General features: G+C 37.8%; 1 protein-coding gene across 2 annotated transcripts in view; it reads right to left on the bottom strand.

Moving 5' to 3' along the window:
• The window catches only part of DNAJC1 (DnaJ heat shock protein family (Hsp40) member C1), a 107,815-nt gene that overhangs the window by 5,278 nt on the left and 85,678 nt on the right, over positions 1-16,859 (bottom strand). For both annotated transcript variants that reach the window (XM_061997154.1, XM_061997155.1), the window contains one exon: positions 9,492-9,611. In XM_061997154.1, the coding sequence (XP_061853138.1) occupies positions 9,492-9,611 (120 nt within the window). The remainder of the gene's footprint in view (positions 1-9,491; positions 9,612-16,859) is intronic.

Here is a 16,859-nt window from a genome sequence, read left to right as displayed (position 1 = left end):
TTAGGAGCTCAGATATCACTTACTTAGACTTAAGATGCTGACATAGGGCAAGAATCATAACATGTCAGTATTAAACTACTAAGGAGTATTAGGAATCCAATCTATGTAACATAGGAAATTGTATTTCAGTCTGATTGAATCGTTGCTCTTGCCACTCACATTTGCAGAGTCTTATGTTGCCAGTTCTTACATTCCTTCTGACATTCTTAATATCAACTTAAATTTCCTCTCCAGGAGTGAGCAGTGTTACCTATTAGCTAGTTCTTCACAGTGATTTAAAATGAATAAATGGCTAAGTTATGCAATGTAACTTGCTCCACTGCTTTCTCTACTCAATTTCTTACAACTTGCTTATATTATTACTTTTTCATTAAGTAACAGATAACATACTTGGAAATACTGTTATTCAAAGTACGAAGCAGTTGCAGAATTACTCTCCTAGTTATTATTGCTGATTGTTCCTGCATAATGTTTTGAAATTACAGTTTTCATGCATATTAAATTATGAGTTTTATCATGGCTGTGAAAAGTTGTTCTGACAGCCTGCTGTTATTGACAACAGCTTTCACCAGAGTATTAGCCGGCCCTTAAGAAGTCCTGGGTCTGGGGACACCTTAAATAATAAGGATCAAGACTGTGAAATTGATTTAGAACAGAAGAGGGCAGATCTCATATTCCTGTAAGTATTTGTACCGCTGAACAGACACGCTGCATTATTTTACAGGAATCAACTTTAAACGTTGGTGTGTCTATGTGAAATAACCTAGGGCAGCCCTGTAATCCAGCAGCAATAACAGAAGTCACAAAGAAAGTCAGGGAATCATATGCACAGTGAAACAGATTTTCTTAGACAGAGACAGATGACAAAAAGAAAACGTTGGATGTAAACAATCAAACATCTGAAGTAGAAGTCAAACCATCTTACTATAGGACCTACAGAAAAAAAGCCCCAGGAACAGTTTGGTTCTGAGAACTCTCGTCTGAATTCAGTTTCAATAGCTCTTCAGCCACAGAAAGATTTCATTGAAAGCAAGTGGGATTAGTGGGATGATTTTATGCAATGAAAGCCAGGCAGAGCTGGTTTCCTCCTGTACTGCTGACAATTAGTCCAGATCACAAGACTAGCTGCTACTCACCAAGACACCTAGCAGTAAAAAACATTCCTCACCATGACCATCCACATCTTAAAGCTTTTCTTACCTTGGACACCTGAAACCTCTTTCAAAGGGGACAATCAATGCTTCAGAGATATATAGGAAAAAAAGGTATCACAATTCTCCAGAGTCAGCTTAAAAAACTCTCAGCAGCACAGGCAAAACCAAATTTTGCTGTCACATGAATGAGAGGCTACTTTTCATACCACAGGGAAGGCAGGCACAAAAACCCCCACAGAACTGTGACAGACCTTGAGGAAAAACCCTGTAAAGTTAGGTACAGTGCCCCTACTGATACTAAACAGAGAGAAACTCATTCCCCATTCCCACAGCAGCAGGCACCAGCCCATCACTGCAGCTGAGCCCTCCAGCACCATGACCAGCACAGCTTTGCAGGGCCTGTGCCAATGGGGCTTTGAAGCCCTCACCATCTTGCTGCCTCCTGGCAATCTTCTGCAGGCAACAATCTACCTTCCTTCTCTGAACAGGACGGTGTTTTAATCAGGACTGCACCAGATAATTACTGAAGTACAAATCTCTTTGCTTCTGATAGCATTCTGAGAAAATAACTTGGGGTTTGCAGAGGAAGAAATAACCCATGTCGCTTAGCTTCTATATGTTTATAACCTTCTTAGCACCTTCCTGAGCAGAAGCTCCCTAAAAACTTACTAAAGACACCACAGTTTCTCAGCATTTTAATACCTTCCTTGCTTTGTCAAAGTAGTAGGCTTTTGCAGATCTAACCTTCCAGAGCAGCACAGAATAAAGTGCCAAATTTGAAGTTATTCCCTTACAACCAAAATATTACCCATTGCACTGAGATTTCTTTCAATCTAGACCTAAATGGCTTTTTTCCTAGCAACCACAATTATATCAGGAACTGTTTGACCCAAGTCAGACAACAGTAATGATCCATTCCTTTATTTTCATGTAACAGACTCAAACTTTGTTGCTTTAGAAGCTGCCTTCCCTTACATCCCTAAAAACTTGCTAAAATCGTCTTCCACTTCTTACAGATCTGTGAAACTTCAAATACTGAAGTATCAAGTCAAACCACTCTCCATTTTTAGAGGTATCCTAATTTGCAATTTACTATATCTCTTGAAAGAAAGTACTTCACAACAGAAGATGCACCACTGCTTAGTATATTGCTATTGGCTTTCCCAAGGTATGTAAGTCTTTAGCATTAAATCCATGTAATTTACACAGTGGATAATGTAGCAAATGAGTATTTTAAGGACAATGTGCTTCTATTCTTGAAAGAACTAAGGAATATGTTATGAATTTAAGGGAATTTGTTTTTACCAATCAGCTGCAGCCAGCAACAGTACAGTTTTCTTATGGATATGGATAGCAGTGTGTGATTCTGAACTTTCCCAAAGCAGATGGACAGAAATCCCCCAAACAGTGGTGAGTTTAATTATGAGGCAGTTGAAGATGTGACTTACAAAAAAGCCAAACTTGGCCTAAATCACCAGATGTAGAACACCAGCTTCTCTACAGTTTAAGTGCCCAAATAGTTACTTTAAAACAGCAGAAGAATTGCTTCTCATTTTTTTCAGGCCACAGAAAGAGAGAGAACTTGACAACTAGAATTGCCATGATGTTGGAGACTTCATGCTATGCTCTTTTTTTAAATCCCCAGTTAAAATCCATGTTTGAGCATCTTTAGCTCAGTATTATGGGCTTATATGTAAGAGAGGAGTTTGGCTCAAATGCTCATCGCAACAACTGCTCAGACATTTTTCTTGACTGTTGATCCAAAATGTTTTACCCTTTCTGAGAGTCAGAAGATTGGAATTCTGCAACAGAATTCAAACCCAGCTCACTGGGATGTACATGGGACATGTTATTTCAAGCTACTCTAAAAAGTTGCATCATCATTGGCTTGACCACCCACAAGCCATCTACTTGAATTAAAAGCTGTTGTCCCACTGTCTTTTGTAAAAAACCTTCTCCTTTAAGTGAAAAGAATGTTCTGGTCATGATTTATCAACCCATTTTGCATTTGAGTGTAAGCTACATTGTGCTGCCCAATTCTGCAAAAACCATAGAAGCAATTGTAGGACTGCACAGAAAAAAACCCTTCATACAATGAGGGAATTTTAAACAGCAACCACCTTTTCCTCCCCTCTGACAATCAACAGAGACATTCTGGTGTGTCTGTGGGATTAGACAGGTGTTTGGAAGATTTCACTCTCAGACTGAGGGATCTACATGACCTACATACCATTTAAATCCTATCTTAGATAGTCATTTAGATATTCATAACCTCTTTTGGACCTCGATCCAGGTCTCTATACTTCAATAAGCAACCAGAAGAACTACTGATTGCATAAATATATGCAAGCTGCTAAGGGGGACTGTTTCAGAATATCCAGGACTGGAGAGCACAGTAACTGAGTTAACAGAAACACAGTCTACAAAATGAAATGTAAACCAGATTTAGGTAAACAATCTCCAGAGGCAAAACCCCCTAATGAATTCATGAACTTTTACATATGGATCATTTCTCATATAGATGTTTTCTTGCTGGCAAGGTAATGAGCTCACATTTGTCAAAAATAAGAAATCTGGTTTAGAATGGCATATAAAGTTCAGAGTATCAGCTCACACAGTCAGATTTAAAGGCTGGAACTGTTGCTTGGACATACAGCAAGTACCACAAAGTAAGTACCCCCTCCCCAAACCTTACACTTTCGGGTTTCATGGTAGTTCAGACTGTCTGCTCAAATATATCCACCTGTCTATTGTTTTGCAGCCTACCTTAGTGTTTTTCTATACAGGCAGCAAATCCCAATCGGTCTGTTTTAGCAACACAAATGCATGAGATTAGTGACTGCAGGAGCAAACAGAACGAGTTTAAATCCTGTAAGACAAGTGAATGATATTACTTCACGAGTATGAAATCTGAGATCTCTTTGCCTTTAATTTAAAAAACCTGTACCTAATAATCACATTAAAGTCTGTTTGGCATGCCAGACAGCTTTTACTTCCTCTGTTATTTTTACAATTTGAAGGTCCTTTGTAGTTACTGAAATTAATTTATGCCTTTCAGCAAATATTTTTTAAAAAACTTTTTATCTCTAAAGGTAGGTATTGTCAAGTACAATATACTTCTATAATTTCACATCTAAGTGCTTTTTCTCAGTTTTGCATTCAGCTGACAATCATTATTATCAATCTTCACAAAGCTTAGCATTTGTCAAATCAAACAATATCACTTTTGCAGAAATAGTAGTCTTGAAACTCTATTCCATTCAGTATTTATACTGTGTTCCAGGGTGTTCACAGTGCTTAGGAAATTCAAACATAACTTTTTTATCTTGTTTTAAAAGGTCGATTATTTCCTTAAGTACTGAAGGACAGGAATGAGAACTAACCCTGGAGCAACAAATTCAGCAAGGAAAATGGGTCAAAGAACAGATGTTCAGAGGATGACAGAGAGCAGTGGTACAGGTAACCAGGTCAGCAGGCAGGAATACTGATTAGAGTTAACTGAACTCCATTTCCTTTTCATAATCAAAATACTTGAAAATCTAATTTATAACACTGGCCAATTGCAATAAAAATGACTTAAAAAGCTATAGAAGCTTTCAGTTGTGAAAGCAATAAGACTTCATTATCCTAAGCCAGTGGAAAATCATCTTTATGGGAAAAGATTTCTAAATTCCCAGTATGCACATATTAAAATGACAATTAGCAATTTAAATAATTAAGCACACTGATAAAATGAGCACAGCTTAACGTCATCTATTTCGGGTTGATTATTCATTGGCTGTTAAAAGATGTCTTCCTGAAGGCAGACAAGGTAAACATATTCTATATTTAACATGGCTAAAGTTAAAGCAATAAACCTTCTTACAGTACCGCCTGCACCGGGGTTGCAAGCTTAGCCTAGCTCTGAGCTGAGAAGCACAGCAATACGTTGCAAAGGTATTTATCCTGGTATCACATGAGGCAGCATAAACAGAAAGAGTATAGCTGAGTAAGAGCACTACAGCACTGACATAGCTGCTTATAGTGGAGTTTGGCTGGCACTTTCCCAGTGGCCTGCATCACATTGTGTGCATGGACCTGTTTGGATGGGTAATCTGGCAGACATACCCATACAAAGGGCTTTATAGTAATCCTTATTTGTGCAGTATTTTGGGAAATAACAGTTGACAAACTTGAATGTCTACAAAACCCCAATGTGAATAGTAGCAGAAAAGAGAAATCTCTGAAAGAACACTTTGTTAGGGATTACTGACTTTAGGAACAGTCAGGCTCAGGTATGCACAGTGATTACCAACCCACCATGGTGACTATCTGGCTTTAATTTTACATTTTTAAAAATGAGTTCACACATGCTTCCAATTGTAGGGAAGGTTTTGTTTCCTTCCCCTTTCCTCCTAGATAGCTTGCACTTGCTAGCCTAATCATAGACCATATGAAGAGAAGGACCTAACCTCAGGCAGAATCACTACACTGATGTTGTTTCTTGCAGATGTTTGTGTAACTTGTTTTTAAAGGCCTGCAAATATGGACTCCACAGCAGCTTATTCTACAGCTTTATCATCTCCACTGGAATTCTTTGTCTAACTCTGCAGCCTGTAATAAAATTTGAGGTAATTACTTCTTGCCCTATAAAACTAATTCAGAGCACAAGCCCCTTCCCTCTTTACAGTTTTCTTTTTATGTGGTTGAAAACTTCCATCCTCAGTTCTATTTTCTTTCAGTGAATTCAACAACAAGAATTCCTTCACAATCTTTCCTTGTAGGTCACACTTTAGAGACCTATTATTCTCTTTATTCCCATCTGGGCTCTTTTATAAATTGAATCACTTGTATAAGGGCAACACTGAAAACCAGAGACACACTAAGGATGTAGGTGCAGGTTTACCATCCTCCTGTTTGTATATTCTCAGTAAGTTGCTCACTGCCTTCATAATGCACTATTTGTTGACTTGTATCTAGCTCATTATCTCTGCTAATCCCCACATTCCTCCTCCTGCTTTTTAAGAGCTACCCCTACCCAGTTGTTTGGCCTCTTTTATTTGTAGACCTGAACACCACCTTGCTGTGTGTCCTTGCATACAGTGTCTCTTTAACTTCACCCTATTTTTTTCCATCTTATTGTTCCATTTTGTCCTGATCTTCTTGAATTCTGCTTATCTTCCAATATACTTTCAGTTCCTGGTAGCTTTGTAAAATTTACATGTGCTCACCAGATTCTGCAGTAGAAAAGTCACGTTGGCAAAATCAAGGAGGAATTTTCCAAGCTGAACAAATCTCTCTGGTCTGTCTCTCTCAAGACACACAAGCTTTTTGGGCCTTCTTTGTATGTGAAAAAGCAGTATTAAAGCTTCAAGCATTAAAAACTTTTCTTCATACTATTCCAAAACTCATTAACATAATGAGAGGAGGAAAATTCAGAATTATGTAAAAAACACCCTCCAAAACAAATAAACCCACAAAACTAAGTTAAAACAACACCATGAAGCTGAAAAGCTCACAAAAGATAGGAAGTGGCTCTCCTCACGCCACTTCATCCTGCTTGAAACCTGCCAGTGGAAACAAATATAATTTGATGTAGGATTTGGCTTTTTTTTCTAAAAAGGAAGGAGTTTAAGGCAATTTAATATAGAATTTCTTTGGGGTGGTCAGAGGAAGTGAATTTCACTGATGCTCTTCGGCTATACATCAATGGTTTCACCTTATTTTTCAGTGAGCATTGAAATACTTTTCTAACCTTTTTTTTTCCTGAAGAAGAAAGCTTTGAGATAGAAACAACAATGGAGAGATCACTTTGAATGATTACTTTGAACTGTTTTTATTAACACCTATTTAGTTAATCTACTATTTAAAAGGGTTTGAAGGCACGGAAACAGACACACCTTGTCAATCTTTCCTGCTATAGTTCTCTAACTGTGAAAGGAAAACCAAGCCTTAGTGCTCTCGATACTTCATGGAAGGAGAAAAAAGGAGAAAGCGGTCTCAGGTTTTTAAAAGGTGTTTCTGGTGCTGATGAAAACATCAGAAAAACAAATCCAAATTTGCCCTTGAATGTTTTTTCTTCTGAAAGATTTAGTCCATGTGCACACTTCCAACTCTCTCTGACTTGCCTGATGTTAAATTATCTGAAACTCTGCTACACGAGCTATTTCAAAACAGCACCTCATACACCAAAACTTATTTACTACAACTCTCCCAGTGGAAACAGGGCTCAGTTGTTTGGGTAGGCAATGCTGCCTGAGTGTGCAAACACCTCTTTTTCTGTGCACAAACCTACCAGTTTTTCCTGCAGCTTTAGCGTAACATTTCTTACTCAGCTATGGTGATGCCCAAGGTAAGTAAGAATCCTTGCTGTACATTTAGATGTTATTCTGTGTCACCTTCAACAAATGAAAAGGATAAGTTGTACATCTTGTTCAATAGCAGAACACATATCTGAAGTAGTTCCCAATTTCAGCATTTCTCATACTGCCCCAGTAACCGTTTGAGATCCAGAGAAGTTTCCAGGAAGCTTTTGTTTAAGTGTTTCCTCTTAAAACCCAATTGCTGCAACTCTGTACAATGTGATGATAGAAGTAGTAGAAACTCTAATAAGTAGTTTGTGTCAGGAAAGCTGATCTAGCATTATCACCAGTTGGAATTTTTTAGAGGAGTACAAACTTCTGTGGAGAACACTTACATTAATCATATAGTTGGAGGTCACTGGAAGTAAAAAGGGTTACACTCAGACCTTTCTCCACAAATCAAATCCCTGAAAATTCCTTTTTTCAAACAAGAAAATGACAGCTCTTAGAAATACACCTTTCTTTCCATTTCTCTTTTGAATTCACTGAAAAGAAGTGCATGTTGTTCAAGACTTCTAACCTAATGGAAGAAGGAAGTGAGCTTTGTTTGGGGTTTTTTCCCCAGTACTGGTTATATGCCAGTGGCCAAATATATTATGCAAAGGCTTCTTAATAATGTTTTTACATCTGGGTCAAAGAATAAAGCAGAAAGTGGGTGCAAAAGGCAATCTTAAGCTAGTGTTAGTATAACTAGAAGTATCCAGCATGCCTGTATTTTCAGTATCAAGCAAATTAATCAGTTTTTCCAAAGCAATCTCAAAAGATCTTCCCCATCCACACTGCATACTACCAAGCCATGTGAAATATTTTTGCTCTTCATATCTGCTTAGTAAAACATGGCATGTTTTTAAAAGAGTCACTCCAGTAATATGACTACTTTGAGGAGTATAATAAACAACACTAATCTGAATAAACAAAAAACCCACTTAATTTCATTTGCATAGCAAACTAGTAACTTCTTGCTCACATCCACTTATTTGCAAATGTGTTGTTCAGAAACTGTCGGAATGCAAATTGCTCATTTTCTAGTATATGTGAGTAACAGAACTGTATAGATGCATTAAATCTTTAAAAACAACTTCTAAAAATATCTTTCTGTAAAAAACAACACTGAAGTATTACACAAATTGCCCAGAGGGGGTTGTGTTTCACTCTAGCCAGAGGCTGTTTCCCATTATTTAAGATAATTCCTGAAATATAATAAAGAAAGTCTAATCTCAAAATGTACATCAACAGATTTAAACATTATTCTCATTAACCCCTCCAGAGCCTATAAAATGGGGTCAGCTGAAAGGGCTTTCAAATGGTCCTCAGCAGACACTACATCATGTTCTAGTGATCTATTGCTTGAAAAAGAAAAGTCTTTTATAGCCTAGCCCCTGAGGGTTTTAAGATCATAACACTTAAAATCCCTAAGTACAAGCTTTCTTTGATATCTGGCACAATACTATAAAATATGAATTAACAAGGATATTAATCATTTTACACAATATCACTATGAGCCATGCTATCATGTAGAAAAAGGGACTAAAATAGTATCATATGTATAACTCGTTTAGAAGTCTGTAAAGATATTTCAGTTTAATTAATGGAAACCACCTGTCTAAACACCATTAGCTCATCTACATTTTTTAAGGACTGGCTTGAAAGAGCAATGTAATCTTTAAGCAAGTCACACAAAGATATGCTTGCAGGGAGAGGAGGTTGCTGGAAAACCTGAAATGCATTGTTTTTCTGTGATTGGGTTACAGTAGCTTGAGCCTGTGAGGACCAGAATCCCCCATCCAGCTGATCAGTTACAGCTGTTAATTGTGGAGGGAGAGACTGGCTGACATCTGCTTCTTGCATAGTTAGTTAATGGTTCACTTCCAGGTCCTAAAAGGATTGTAGCCTCTCTCAAAAGACAATGTCGGCCCCCATATATGTCTGCCTTCTACACTGCCTGTCTTGTTCTGGTTTGTCACTCTCTATACAATGCAAATCTGAGTGAACTCACATCTGCCACTGATCGACCCAATTCGTGAGCAATCTTTTCCCATCGACCTGGGGTCCCCCCTGGGAACTTAACCATACTTCTTGTCAGCTGGCTGAGGTCCTCCTCTGTCCACTCAGGTGCCTGTAAAACATTTGTAAAACATTCATTACACTGCAATACTGGATATATTTTTATGAGGTAATGTACTGAAAAAAAAAGAGCTTAAAATGAATTAATTAATGTGAAAAAATCAAAGTGTAATAGCTTCATGGATCTGGGTACCGTCTCTCTTTGCTGTTCCCCCAAAATGCACAGAAACAACAGACCAAGAGTAAACATTTAACACTCAAAAAAATGCTTTTTGTCTATTAAAGATACTAATAAATGCAATATCAACATTTATCAACATCTATCTACATTTACAAAATGTTCATATCACTATCAAATATGTTAAAGATAAAAAGCAGCAATACTTCTATCAAAGAATAAAACAGTTTTAGACATTTATTTCTTGCACATGTAGGATTTTTTTCAGCAAAGAAAATATCCTCATATTACATTTTTTTAAAGCCTCCAAATAAGACAGAACAGTCATTTCAGGTTTCTTTATCCCTGTAATCATCTTATGTTTTATCCTTCTGGGGTGAAATCTGTTGACTCTAATATTCGATTAGGTCTATTAAAGAACACTCCTTCCTTCCCCCAAAACCCTGCCGTTACGCCACAAAACCAAACCGGATGCTCCTAGCACCCAAAAAGCAAAGGATATACAAATGTTTTGCTCTAAAACTCCATACGACAGTCTGTTAAAAATAACTGTCTTCCTAACGGCCAAACCAAAGTGAACAAAGCAGGGAGCACACAATTACAGCCGCTGACGGCACCAAGTCGCGCTTGCCTCGGAGGGCGAGACGCAGTCACCGTCTTCGACGCTTGCAGCATCTTTGGCAAGGACCACAGAGCCCAATCTTTGTTACTCCCACTAGTTTGCCATTTTATTCCTTTTTAAGGAATTCTTTATGACATACCTCTTCTAATCACCATTTCCGATAATGAACAGGCACATATCAAGCAGTTTGCATTACAGAGCCATCAGCACAGAACAACAGTCAGAGGTGAGTGACCCCAGGGACCATCTCCACAACTACAGCAAAGCTTCTCCCTGACACTAATCCTGCCTGTCATTCTCCCACTGTGCTCTAACCACACTGACATCCGCCTGCCTCACCGCAAGCTTAACGGGGCCCTTCCTGACTTTTTACTGTCTCCCCCAATCAATGGTTCAAGCGTGCTCTTTTCACCATGTCCAAATGGCAGCTTCACTCATAATCAAAGTGCATTGCTCCCGTTAAAGGGCTTCTGGAAAGGCTCCACCATTTGCATTCATTTGCAAAGCAAACTACTTTTATTCACTTTGTTCTGCTATCAAGAGTGTTCCCTGAAGCAGATAAATTGGCATAAATACAACCTGCCACTTAAAAGACAGTAAATAATAGCCAATAGTAGCAAGGATTTCATCAATCGTCCTGGTTTGGATCCATGTAGTCCTTTATTCAACGCTGAAAGCCTCAGACATTCATATTCGGGTAGTTTTTAATACAATATAAAATGAATCCTCTACGATCCAAACGCCGGACGCTTAAATAACCCCATGTGTATGTGAGAGATCTCACATGTACATCACGTGCATTATCATACAATTACACTCTGGCCTACAGAAGAAATGGTAAACGCATAGAAAATCTCCACACTGCACAACTTGGTTATGTTTATTGGATTAAACAAGTTAATATACACCATATATTTATTATACTATACTCCAAACATGCACTTTATACTAAACCACTGCTCAGGGATTTTTAGAAGGGCAAATCTGGGGTACTTAATGTTCTACACGTAAAAATTTCCATCACTGTAATTTAAATACCAAATTCTTCTAAGATTTTTGGTTAAAAAAAAAAAAGAAAAAGCTTTTTGTTCAAAAGAATGAGTCAAATTTCATACCTCAATATCAGCTTTAATATACAAACTACAGTCATTTCCTACTCCATTTTAACTAAAACTTTTTGGAGGATTTTTTGCTGGTTTCTTTTTGGTTGTTTTTTTGCTCGTTTGTTTTGGTTTTGGGTTTTTTTTGAGCAAAATCATAGCTATTTTCTCTGACCAAATCCAAAGCATATCTAAGCAATGACACCTAAAAATCAAGATCATCTTTTCAGCGATGTACGCACATCAGAAGCTTTCTGGTAAGTATTCTTTTTCCATAAGCTTTGATTTTCTTGTGCTCTCCCAACTTTACTAACCACTTGTAAATGTTAAAGAACTCAGAGGAGTTCTCTTTCTAAACAACAGACCAAACTACATCCATTCTGTAGGGCTGTGGCTAATGATATAGCTAATTCACACTAGCTACATCAAAATGTCAACTTGTTGATCTTATTTCAAGCTGACAATAATTCAGAATGTGAAGATCTAAAACATTTGGAAAATCCTTGAAAAAGCTTTTAGAAAATCCACTCTCAACCGCTGAAACTGTACAAGAGCTTTTGTGATTTTGCAGCTCTTCAGCAACAGTTAATTGTGTCTTGAGATGCAACAGTGCCTACTGTGATCCAACTACTACAAGCAGCTACAAGGGTGGTCATGGTGTGAATGTGTTCTCCCTGTTCTAATCTACAGCCAACTGTAACTGTGAGAGTCAAATGAATGCATAAATGTACTGCTTTGTCACCTAAACCCATGTGTGTCCAATATTACTGAAACATTGGGCCAAAATTCATCTCTGCAAGTACAGCAATGGAAGATACCACATGGTGAGGGAACAGCTGTTGTTACTACATAAGCATTCAGATTTTGCATCAAAAAAGCCCCATTGTGGGATTAACTCCCTCCACTGAATACAAAAATTAAAGTACAGAGTTGTGGCCTACAGTCTTTAAAGATACAAAAAATTCACAGCATTCCAATAATAATAATCATCATCATCCCTTAACATGGTTTATCATACACAGCCAGCAATATTGAAGGATTAGTTCACCCAAACCACTCTGCATGTTTATAGAAAATAAACATGAATGTGGTTTATTGATTATCATCACTCTTGCATGTGCATCTGCACTTAGTGATTCCAGACCACCTCTTGCAGCATTTACTTTTTTTACACTGCTAGGATTTCTTTAAAGTATGAGCAACTCTATTTTCAATTACATTAAAAGCAAATTTTTAGACAAGAAATTAGAATCATAGAATGATAGGGGTTGGATAGGACCTTTAGAGATCATCTAGTCCAACCCCCCTGCAGAAGCAGCTCCACCTAGATCAGGTCACAATTACTTTTTAAGAAAACAGCCTGACTTGTTTAGACATGTTAACATGAATAAGTATATCAATAGAAGGATACAGAGTTATAAATTGGGATGTGACTAGTATTTGAGAGTTTATAAAGAAACTTTTGTAGTTATTGACTAGACAAATGAGATCATTGGATTTTTTTAGATTACCTTTCAGCTTTAGATTGTTTCTTCCTGTCATCAATATACAGTAGATTCAAATAAAATCACTGCTACATGGAAGTTGCCTAATGTTTGCACTCTGGCTGGGACTTTGTGCTATGCTTCATTCTAATTCTGGTGATTCACCAATTTGAGCATATGTAATCCATGGTCATGCAAACGAACCATGAGGGAGCATCTATTTTAAAATACCTGTACAAATGTTTGTAGAACAGGGGTCCTAGTAAAATCCCAGACAGTTTTGCAAATCAGGACACATTTAACCTACACAAAGGTGGTGTTTCTATCCAGCAACTGTAAGAACAGAATGTAGAAGTTTTCCTGATTTAATTTCTTGCTTATAATGTCCTATTTTTCTTCCAACAGTCTTCTATATTCTTAAAATTTCTAGCTTTACCTATAGGAAGTCTGAAGTTAGTCTTTATCAAGTCAAATACACATCTGGCATTGTGATCGAGCTGTTGCTGAACACTAAGGATCTGCTACAGTTCTAGAGATCTCTTGTGAAGCTCTAAAGATCTGCTAAATGGTATTAATGATCTGAAGTCATATTCAAAGCTCTATGTTCATATAACCCTCTGGTCCTTCAAAGCTCTTACTCAAAACCAGCTTCTACTAGTACTGTTTTTATAAAGTGAGCCAACGAAAACAAAGACATCTAAACTGTTTCAGAGCAATGGTCAAGGTAGGCCAGTTAGCTCATCTGTGTTCAGACAGTGCAGCTGCAGAAAACTATACCACATACTTTGTGATAACAAGAAAGATTGTGTTTATCATTTGTCCTTCCCAGTCCCACTCTGCTCTGTAAAAAACAACCATATGCAGACACTAAGAGGAAGGCAAGTAGAAAGGACTCTTCAGGAGAGATTTGCCTGTTTCAGAATGGGGATTTCATAGACATTTCAGCTAGTGCTGCCCTGAATAATATCACCCCTTGCAATTCACCACACTATAGACCGTTTCCAGTACGGGGCAGATCCTTGCAGATATATGTGAAACTCCTCTAGTGACATTTTGCAATAAGAATGTATATTTCCTGTTCTTTAACTAAGCATTAAAGATCTTTGCTTTCATCTTACCATTACTTTGTCTCTGTATGAAGTCTTGCTGACAGAACCTGTCAAAAGCTTTATAAAATTCACATACACTGTAAAACTCTAATAATAAAGTATAACTTTTCCTAACTGACTTTTGACTATTATTTTACAATTGGTGCATCTAACAATATCATTCATCATTTCAGAAAAACTACCCAGGATGGAACTCATGCTAACTAGTCTGTACTTTCCACAACCCTCAATCAAGCTCAAAGATTGGTATCCTATTTCCATCCCTTATTTCAAGGCTCACTGAAGTAATTGCTAATATCTTCAAAGCAGTATGAAATGCTTTTAATATTAGAGTTCTTTTTAGGTCAACTAATGGTGAAGAACAAGCAAGTTTTTATTTCTGAACTTCAGATAAATGCTTCAATCCAAAACACTTCTTCCTCACTTGCCTTCAACACATGATGTCCAAAACTCCCAACTCCTTTGTCTAGAGAAGACAAGACTGAGGGAGGATCTCAATATTTACAGATATCTAAATGGTGGATATATCAGGAGGTTGGGAAATCCCTTTTTTCTGTTGTATCTATTGACAAGACAGGGGCTAATGGCAAGAAGCTGAAACACAAAAAATTCCATTTAAACATAAGGAAAAACTATTTTACTGTTCAGGTGAGGGAGCCCCGGCACAGACTGCCCAGGGAGGGTGTGGAGGTGTGGAGGCTCCTACTCTGATAGTTTTCAGAACCCGCCTGGACACGTTCCTGTGTAACCTGATCTAGGTGGGACCTGCTTTAGCAGTGAGGTTGGACTAGATGATCTCTAAAGGTCCCTTCCAACCCCAACCATTCTATGATTCTTTGTAGCAAACACGTCTCAAAAGCATTTTTAGCCCTAGCATCTTCTTGAAACCACTCTATATTTTGATCATCCACTACTTTAACACAATCCTTGGCAGCATTCCTTCAACTATTTTGTTGGAAAAAAAGGTTTTGTTCTTGGGCTTGGCTTATTCAGGATTTGCACTTGACTTGCAAATCTTATTCTCTTTTGTGTAAGCCTTTCCTTTTCTTTCTGGAGCCTCTTTCCCTCCAATTAAGCAGCTATCTTCACATTTTAGTCTGAGATACAAATGGCTTAATTCCAGTAAAATGAGTTTCTTACACTGGCTACCATATTGATTGCTCAAAAATTTGAGGGTTTTTTAAAACACTTTAAGCAGTCTGTTAACCCATCCTACCTGCATGTTCATAGACTATTTTTTAAATATCTAAAAAACCCAAAGTTTACTTTGAGACTAAACTTTTGAGAGTACATAAGAAACCAAAATGCATGTCCTTAATTGTATAATAATGTGGCAAGCTCCCCCATGTTTTTGGGAAACCAAAACCAGTTGCTATATATTCAGAATCATCCAAATCTCTTACAAATACATTTCACAGGTAATGCAGGTCGAAATGGAATTATTATTCAGCTTTCTCATTCCTAACCTTGCATCTATATGTACCTACATATATATATTGCTTATTTAACCTTCGTAGGAAGCCTGAGTGAACAACAGATTCTCCAGCCGCCACCTTTAGCAGTGTTACGTGGTGCTGACAGGCTCTTGCTAGACTTTATAAAAAGCCAAATCTCAGCACTGAAAAAATTGTGTTCTAGCAGATAGACAAAAAGTGGGAGAGAAGGATGAGAAGTAAACACAAATCAAGTTAAGTACCAGCTACACGAAGCAGTAAGACAAGTTATGACTATATTCAGAAAGTTGCAGATACTCAAAAGACAGTAATCAGTCATCTGACAGAAAAGGTGGCAAACTGACTTAAAAATGAAGCATTGGATGAACTATATACTCACAAGATGATTGCTATTACACTAGATTGATTCCAACATCTCTGGCTTTCACTTCTAGCTATTGGCTTTTCTATGTCTTCCTCTCAGACTGAGCGGCCCTTTAATAACAAGTATTCTCTGCTATGAAGGCATCTGCTAAGTTAAAAGGTCACTCTCCAAGTATCCATAGATACCATTTCCAACCTTTGAGTAATTTCTACAGATTTTATGTCTATTTTCCAACTTTTTTCCTTGTAAATCCCCAAACTGCACAAAGCCCTTTGGAGCTGATCTTTCCTCCCCTTCTCTACTCATTATTTTTCCCTGCTTTGAGAATTCAGAACCAGGAGTGGTTTTAATAGTTTTTTTCTGAAAGTGCTCTGGTTGTTCATAAAGAATCTGTAGAGGAAAAGCAATGCTAAGCAGCAATTTTCAGGTTTTACAGTACAAGAACACCTAAAAAAATCTCTAATAAAAATATTTTCTTGTCAGTAGAGCTGAAGTTGCTCTAAAAGAGTGACTTGTTAATGACTGGCTATTGATATGAACAAATATCTGGTTAAAGCTACATCATCACGTGGAAAAACAGAGGAAGTAGAAAGAATGAAAACATTTCAGTATGTCATGGTAAAACTCTCTATAAATACAATAGGAAAAGTGAGAATTATTTATCAGGTATCTATGGGCAAGGTTTTGGTAGCAGAATGGCCCCTCTGGAAGGAGGTGAGGGGCATGGCCATCTCCTGCCAGCTCCAACAGATCCACTGCAGGACACAGCTCAGCCCGTCTGTCAAGCTGGTGGCACCTCTGGGGAAATATGTTTAGGAAAGAGCAAATTGCTGCACAGCAGAGTGAGGGAAACTATGAGAAACAGCCCTGCAGACACCAAGGTCAGAGAAGGAGGTGCAGGAGGTGGTCCAGGCACCAGAGCAGGGATTCCCCAGCCTGTGGAGGAGACCATACTGGACCCCACAGGATATGCCCTGAAGGAACCCATG

This window comes from Colius striatus, chromosome 5 (assembly GCF_028858725.1).
Source record: "Colius striatus isolate bColStr4 chromosome 5, bColStr4.1.hap1, whole genome shotgun sequence".
NCBI classification, from domain to species: Eukaryota; Metazoa; Chordata; class Aves; order Coliiformes; family Coliidae; genus Colius; species Colius striatus.
Note: the sequence above shows the minus strand (reverse complement) of the source record. Positions and strands in the feature narration are given on the sequence as shown.